The sequence below is a fragment of the Gopherus flavomarginatus genome, chromosome 16 (assembly GCF_025201925.1).
Source record: "Gopherus flavomarginatus isolate rGopFla2 chromosome 16, rGopFla2.mat.asm, whole genome shotgun sequence".
NCBI lineage: Eukaryota > Metazoa > Chordata > Testudines > Testudinidae > Gopherus > Gopherus flavomarginatus.
In genome coordinates this window covers 18594625-18602729 of record NC_066632.1, presented here as the reverse complement: position 1 = coordinate 18602729, position 8105 = coordinate 18594625, and the positions used below count along the sequence as shown (strand labels likewise).

General features: G+C 58.5%; 1 protein-coding gene across 2 annotated transcripts in view; it reads right to left on the bottom strand.

Moving 5' to 3' along the window:
- Positions 1-387: 387 nt before the first annotated feature.
- Positions 388-8105, bottom strand: part of TESPA1 (thymocyte expressed, positive selection associated 1) — a 30449-nt gene continuing 22731 nt past the window's right edge. For both annotated transcript variants that reach the window (XM_050925837.1, XM_050925838.1), the window contains exons 9-11: positions 6123-7366; positions 3841-3925; positions 388-1433 (exon numbers count right to left, since the gene is read on the bottom strand). In XM_050925837.1, the coding sequence (XP_050781794.1) occupies positions 1276-1433; positions 3841-3925; positions 6123-7366 (1487 nt within the window). In that variant the 3' untranslated portion in view covers positions 388-1275. The remainder of the gene's footprint in view (positions 1434-3840; positions 3926-6122; positions 7367-8105) is intronic.

The following is an 8105-nucleotide window of genomic DNA, read 5'->3' as shown; positions in this document are numbered from 1 at the left end:
TGGCCCGCTCTTGGCTCCCGACAGACCTAGTGCCATGCTACAGATGGGAAAACTGAGGCACAAAGAAGGGAAATGACTCACTACAGTGAGTGGCAGGGTTAGGAATGGAACCCAGGAGTCCTCGACCCTGAGAGCCAGGAGTAGAATGTAGGCAGGCTGGCTTCCAATCCCTGCTCTAACCACTACAGAACACCACATCTCCTTGGTTCTGGGGGAGTAAGGCGGACTGATGTTGCTGGGATTGGCAAATTAACCTAGGAGATCAATTCTGTCCCCCCACACCCAGCCTCCACACTGAGCCCAAATGTGTGGGATGCCCAAAGCTGGAGGAAAGTAACTCTCACTTGTGTCCATTCATACAGCTGCATAAAGGTGCACAGACGTCCTCTCTCCTTGTGTTTATTTACAATGTGCATGGGCTGTTCCCAGGCAGGATCCCAGATGTCCTAGTGTTGCAAGCGCTACAGCATGTGTAACAAGAACCAGTTCCAAAGTGCTAGTGAGGTTGTGAGTGATGAGCCGCAGGTCACATGGAGCCTGTGGAGCCGAGCAATTCCCCATTTGTGCCAGCAGGGGGAACTCAACAAAGCAGAGAAATCCCCCCTAACTCCACCCCATCATCACCCTGGCAAGGCCATCGCTGTGCCCCAAGGGTTACTGATCTCGCTGGCGAACTAGGGGCTGGGGGAAGGACGATGATTTTCTGCAGTTTTTGTCAAAAGTTCTGAAACAAATTTTCTTTTTTAAACACCAGAGAGCTGCGCCTCCCCCTCACCCCAGGGTCACCCTGGCTGCCTGGTGGGTGGGTACCCCTGCCACCACCCTCTGCACCCTTGGGTCACCATGGCTGCCTGGCAGGTGGCTGTCCACCTGCCCCCAGGCTCACTCTGGGGAGTAGATGCCCCGTCCACTCTGCACCCCTTGGTCATCCTAGATTCCTGGTGGGTGCCCCCTGCTCCATGACATGGGTTGGCCTGGCTGCCTGGTGGGTGCTCCTGCTCCATGCTCTGGGTCACCCTGGATCCCTGGTGGGTGCCTCCTGCTCCATGCCCACGGTCATGGGTTTCCCTGGCTGCCTGGTGCTGTCTGGATTTGAGGCACAATTCTGCTGTTCCCAGGCCCAGGAATCTGTGATCCTGCTGCCCCAGGGATAATGCCCGGACCCTGTCATGGCTCATGAAGGGGCTTGGGATAGGCTGGAAGAAGTGTGTGGCCTGGACACAGCAAATATCTTCCTCCTGCTCAGATGAGGTCCCTCAGCCAGGGAGTCCTGACCTACACAGCCTGCCCTGTGCCACATGGGCCCCCCAATGGCCTGCCGAGCTTGGAGCAGGCTGTGTCAGGAAGCTGGGTGGTGGGCGTTGAGTTGGGCGCCGGCTCCTCCACAAAACCGCTGCTGTCAGAATGCGCACTGTGGGCATGGAGCATGAAACCTAAAGCCAATGGAAACAAAGACTGAGACTGGGCACCTCTTTTTCAGGGCATCAGCGTGAAAACCACAGCGCTCTGCGCACTCCACACCAGCGGGGCTGGGGGATGTGTGCACGGCTGTGCGAGGGGCTGGGAGTTGTGTGGGGAGGTTGGGGGCTGTGTGCGTGGCTGTATGCAGAACTGGGGGCTGTGTGAGGGGCTGGGAGTTGTGTGTGGGGCTGGGTGCGTGGCTGTATGCAGGACTGGGGGCTGTGTGAGGGGCTGGGAGCTGCGTGCAGTACTGCGTAGAGGGCTGCGGGCCACATGCAGGGCTGGGGGCTGTATGCAGGGCTGTGCGCAGGGTTAGGAGGGAGTCATGTGCAGTCTGGGAGCCGTGTGCAAGGCTGGGTGCAGGACTGGGTGTGGGGATGGGTGCGGGGATGGGTCAGGGGCTTGGTGAGGGGTAGGGTTACCAGGTGTCCGGTTTTCGACTGGAACGCCAAGTCGCAAAAGGGACCCTGGTGGCTCCGGTTGGCAGCCATTAAAAGTCTGGTCGGCAGCGCAGCGAGGGCCCGGGGCTAAGGCAGGGTCCCAGCCTGCCCTAGCTCCGTGTGGCTCCCAGAAGCAGCTGCCAGGTCCCAGCAGCTCTTAGGCACATTGGTGGCCATGGAGGCTCCACACGCTGCCCCCGCCCTGAGTGGCAGCTCCGCAACTCTGAGGGGCTGCAGGGACCTGGCGGCTGCTTCCCTGGGAGCTACGGTAACTGCTGCCAAGACCCCGCACCCCAGACCCTCTCCCACCCCAAACCCTCCCCTTAAGCCCGGAGTCCCCTCCTGCACCCAAACTCCCTCCTGGACCCCACACCCCAATCCCATGCCACAACCCTGAGCCCCTTCCTCCATCCCAAACCTCTCATCCCGGCCCCACCCCAGACCCCACACCCCCAGTTGGAGCCCCCACCCCCTCCAGCACTCTGAACGCCTCGGCCCCATCCCAGAGCCCCTTCTTGTACCCCAAACCACTCTTCACTGGCTCCACCCCAGAACCTGCACCCCCATCCAGAGTCCTCAACCCCCCACATATCCCAATCTCCTGCCCCATCCTGGAGCCCTCTTCTGCAACCCGAACGCTTCATTTCTGGCCCCATCTGGAGCCCAGACCCCCAGCCCACAGCTCCCGGAACCCAAATCCCCTGCCCCATTGAGAGTAGTGGAGAGTGAGCGACAGAGGGCAGGGGGATGGAGCGAGAGGGGCGCGGCGTCAGAGAAGAGGTGGAGCCGGGGCAGGGCCTGGGTAGGGGTGTTCAGTTTTGTGCCATTAGAAAGTTGCCAGCCCTTGCTGAGGGGCAGGGGGCTGCGTGCGGGGCTGGGGGACATGTGCAGGGCTGGGGGACATGTGCAGGGCTCAGGCCCGTGTGCAGGGTGCTGGCTGGTGGCAGGGCTGCATGAGGGGTTGGGGGCCACGTGCAGGCCTATGTGCAGGGCTGGAGGCTGGAGGCCGGACTGTGTGAGGGGCTAGGGGCCATGTGCAGGGCTGATAGCTGTATGCAGGACTCAGGGCTGTGTGCAGGGTGCTGTGTGGGGGCTGGGGCTCGTCGGGGCCACATGCAGGCCTGTGTGCAGGGCTGGAGGCTGGGGGCCACGTGCAGGGCTGAAGGTCATGTGCAAGGGGCTGGGTGTGGGGCCGCGTGTGGAGGGGCTGACTGCTCTCCCATAGGCTGGGCCCACTCTGCTGCCCAGGGCGCTCCCCGTCAGGCACCCAGCTGGCCAAGACACGCTCTCCGGGGTCAGCTGGGCTCTTATAGATTCACTGATTCCAAGGCCAGAAGGGCCCATTGTCATCATGTCTCCTGACCTCCTGTGTCACATAGGCCAGAGACCTGCCCCCAAAACAATCCCTAGGGCAGAGCTTTGAGAAAAACCTCCAAGCTGGATTTAAAAATTGCCAGTGATGGAGACCCCACCAGTACCCTTGGGAAGTTCTTCCTCTTGCTGTTAAAAATGTACAGCACCTTACTCCCAGTCTGAATTTGTCTGGCTTCAACTTCCAGCTGCTGGATCACGTTCGACCATTCTCAGCTTCCCCTATCTCATGTGGCTCTGACACCCCTGCGCTTGCCCTCCTGGCTCCCAGACTGCCTGGCTCTGTAGGGCACAAGGGGTGTGTATTGGGGTGCAGGATTCCAGGCCATAGGGTACAGAGCCCACCGGCTCAAAATGGGGCTGGAAGGGCTGGGCTTTGCCCAGAGCCAGGCCTGGCCCATCCCATGGGCAGGCAGCTCCGCAGAGGCTCCCTGCCCCCGAGACATCGCCGCTGCCCCTCCCCTCAGGCCCCAGTGCCCCAAACCATCCCCCTGCAGAGACTGGCTGGCAGCCAGAGCAAGGCCATTCCCTGTGCATGGCTCAAGCCAGAGCCAAGGAGCCTACTTACGCCTCCGATGTCTCGTCAAGGCGGGTGCGGGCAGCCAGGCTGCTGCCTCAGGGGTGCCACCCTCATCCTCACTGGTGCTTTGCACCTGAAAGCAAGAAATCGCATAGTGGGTGAAAGTGCAGGCATGGCACTACGGGGGAGGGGGACACTCGGGCCAGCAGCAGCTCTGTGTGTGTGTGACAGAGAGACTAGTGCCCCTGCTGGAGAGAATGAGCCCCAAATGCACAGGCGCTGACTCCCCTCCGACCTCCCCTGCCGTCTGTGCGAGCGGCAGGCATGGCCTCCAGGAGAAGAGGCCAAGTGGGGACAGGGGCTAGGGAGTAGAGGCCGAGAGGGAAAAGTGGCTCAGAGCGGAGCGCAGGAGGAGGGGGTGCGGGGTCACAGTCCGGGAGACAGAACCCACAAAACATTAATCCAGCCCTCTGAGTGCTGAGCACCCCCTATTTTTTCAATAGGTGCTTGCGCCCTGGAGCACCCACAGAGCAGCACCTATGCCAGCGCGCGTGTGTGTGTGCGCGCGCGCAGGTGCATGCCAGGTGGAGGATGCTAAGGATGCAATACCCTGGGTACTCACTGAAGGGGCAGGGGATGGGCAGCAGCTGCCCTGCCGCGACAGGGCTCTGTCAGAATCCTGTTGGACGGACTGTCATAAACAGATAGCTAAGGGTTAATGTTCTTTTACCTGTAAAGGGGTAACACCAGTAACCTGAAACACCTGACCAGAGGACCAATCAGGAAACAAGACTTTTTCAAATCTGGGTGGAGGGAAGTTTTGGGTGTGAGTTCTTTGTCCTTTGTTCTTGGGTCTGACCCTCTCGGCTCTGAGAGTGATTTTTCTATCTCCAGGCTTTCTAATCTTCTGTTTCCAAGTTGTAAGTACAAGGATAGTAAGACAACAGGTTTATATTTTTTTTTTGTATTTACATGTGTGTAGTTGCTGGAGTGTATTCTTTTTGGAAAAGGCGGTTTATTCATTTTCTTTAAGCAATTGACCTGTATATTGTCACCTTATTACAGAGATCCTTTTATGTCCTTTTTTTCATTCTTTTTATATAAAGCTTTCTTTTTAAGACCTGTTGGAGTTTTCTTTAGTGAGGACTCCAGGGAATTGAGTCTGCAGCTCACCAGGGAATTGGTGGGAGGAAGAAGTCAGGGGGAAAATCTCTTTGTGTTAGATTTATTAACCTGACTTTGCATACCCTCTGGGGGAGGAGGAAGAGAGATTAGCTCTCGGTACTTGTGTTTCCAGGACTGGAAACAGGGAGGGTAGAATCCCTTTGTTTAGATTCACGGAGCTTGCTTCTGTATCTCTCTCCAGGAACCCAGGGAGGGAACACCTGGAGGGGAGGAGGGGGAAGGGAAATAGTTTATTCCCCTTTGTTGTGAGACTCAAGGAATCTGAGTCTTGGGGTCCCTCAGGGAAGGTTTTGGGGAGACCACAGTGAGCTAGGCACTGTATAATTCCTGGCTGGTGGCAGCAATTACCAGGTCCAAGCTGGTAACTAAGCTTGGAGATTTTCATGATAACACCCATATTTTGGACGCTAAGGTCCAGATCTGGGAAAAAATGTTATGACATGGACTCATTGCACTTGCTAGTGCTTCAAAGAGACACAAGTGTGTGTCACTGCCTCTGTTCCACCTGCATCTTCCTCCCCAGCTGATATAGGAGGCTGACCCCATCATCCTCGGCTCCCTCCCCTCCTGGGACCAGCTTCATTTAAAGCTTTTGATCTTTCATACCCAAACAGCCTGGGTCATTGTTAGCGTGTCAGGGACATTTGCTGCACCAGAGCCCAGCTGCCCTCTGCTGGCCATTCATCCTTGACTGTGTCAGGCCGTCCTACTCTTTCTAGCCAGCTCTCACTCCCGCCATCCTGTCATTCCAGCTCTTTGAACTCTCACTGTGCCCAGTCACTAGAAAGGGTCAAATCATGCCCCCGAGCCGCACCCAGGCAGCTCCCTGCACGTGGCCCACAGCTGCCCTGCAGTGGATCTGTCCCAGGAAGCTGGTGCATCCCATAGTCTGTGACCAGGCGAGGGCATGGCCAGCTGTCCCTGTGTTGCGCTGGCCTAGTCAGACTCCCTGCTGTGGGAATTGAGTGCTGGGAGCTGGAGGAGGTGGGGAGGTACAGGCGCACGCGGCCAGGGGCAGGGCCATTGAGGTGTGCATGCAGTGACCACGGCTATCTACAGGGCACTTCCTGCAGGCGGAGGGCAGAACTTTCCCCGCCCGAGGGGCTCAGTGATTAGGCTCAGGGCATCCCCATGTCTATACCCACCTCTTCCAGTTCAAAAGAATCATCCTCCTGAAGGGGCAGCGTTGGTGCCCAGCAGGGCCCATGGAGCATGGAGCCCCCGCCTGCTACCCACGAAGCAGGAACCTCCTCCAGGGAGAGCAACGCTGGCCCTGGGATTTCGGTGTCCTGCCCCTGGGGATGTGCCACGTCCTGGGAGCCACACATGTGGGAGCTCCCTCTGTGTGGTGAGTGTCCTTTGCCTTCAGCCCTCAGCTCCTCTGGGCACATGAGAGCTCCTCCGTAGGCCTCCAGCCCATCCTTCCCTGGGGGCCCCCCTGGGTGGGGCAGCCGGGCTATGCAGGAGCCTGCATTATCACTGCTCAGGGCCCTGGAAAAGTCTAAGGCAAACCTGACCTCACTTCTGAGCCCCTCTCTGGGCTCCAGATGGAACCACGTTGTCCCGACAGTGCCCATGGCTTTGGTGGCCGTGTAGTGTGTCCCAGGAGAGGGACTGAGACAAGCCCGCGGTGCAGCCATGCCTCCAGAATAGGAACCCTTCTCATCAGACCCTGCTCCCCCTGAGGGGCAGGACGTGTCCATGGAGACCTCCCATTTGGAAGGAACCATCTCCATAGGGGCTTCTCCAGGGCCTTTCTTCTCCTGGTAGCCTGGACTACCTGTCCCCTCTGCACATGCCCCAACTGTGCCAGCAGGTAGCCCCTGTGGGGCCCATTGCAGCCTTGGTGGGGTTGGCACTGCGTGGAGCTCTGCTTTCCCTCCTGGAGAAATGGCAGTTGCCTCACCTCCGTGGCAGAGATGCTCCAAAACATGATCTGCCAGCTCTGGTGACGGTGGCTCTTGGACGGAGCTCTCCACTCTATGCTGGCACTGGAATGTCCCTGTGGGCATCTCACAGGCTGCCCCTTCCACATCCTCTATATCTGTTTGGTCAAATCGGAACCGCTCCTCCCTCGCCCTCTCCAGCACCTCCTGTACCACACTGCCCAGGCTGCTCCTCCGGCAGCTGGGTGCCCTGCTAGCTCTCCGCGAGGACCTGGCTCTGGGTGAGGTGTACAGGCACATCCTGGAGATGGCTTTCTTCAGACGGTCCATGGGAGACGTAGCCTCAGCCTTCGCAGGCACAACCCAGAAATTGGGAATTTCTGGGCAGGCCCAGAAAACCTGGGCCGGCGAAATCTTCCGCAGGGGGGTCTTGGAGACATAGGAATAGAGGCAGAAGAAGGCATCCGCCGTCGCAGCCAGTGCCTCCACTTGCTGGAACCGACCTGGCAGCATGGGAAGGAGAGAGAGGAAGGTCAGATACTAGGCAGAGATTGGGGACGCTCAGGGCCAAGCAGAAGATACAGAACCAGAGGCAGGAGTCCCTAGGGGCATTCTCTCACCTGGGCCACACCCAAGGCCAGACTAGGTGCTTGAAACAGTCCCTGCTGGCCTGGGTGCCTGTGTATCTATTAGCAGGGTTGCTGTGGGAAGCTGGTGAGTGGAACCCGACTGTAGTAGCCAGGCTCTTCTGATGGCCCGTTCACTATTGGTTGAAGGGGGTTCCCGGGGGGGGGGGCAGAAACACAACTCCCCAAGGATCAGAGGGTCTCCATGTGCTTTACTACAGTGGATCCTGTTCTGCCCAACACACAAGTGGGGAAACTGAGGCACTAGAGGGGAAGCAACTTGCCCAAGGCTGCTCAGAGTGGGATGAGGTGGGAATAGAACCCAAGAGTCCTGACTTCTAATGACCTGCTCTTACCACTAGGTCCCCCACACCATCTTCCACTGCCACAATCCATCCCAACACCTCATTTCCCCACTGGCACATCCTATCCCCACCCCAGCCCAGCTCTGCTCCCCGGGCAGAGCCCCAAAGCAGACCATCTCATGCCTCTGCACCGGTCTCTGAGACGGAGAAGCGACTGAGATGGGAACCTGCCTCTGGCACCACAAGTATGAATCCCTTGAGTGCAGTGACTGGCCAGTAACCTGGGCTTGGCTAGGCAGGGTGGCAGGGCT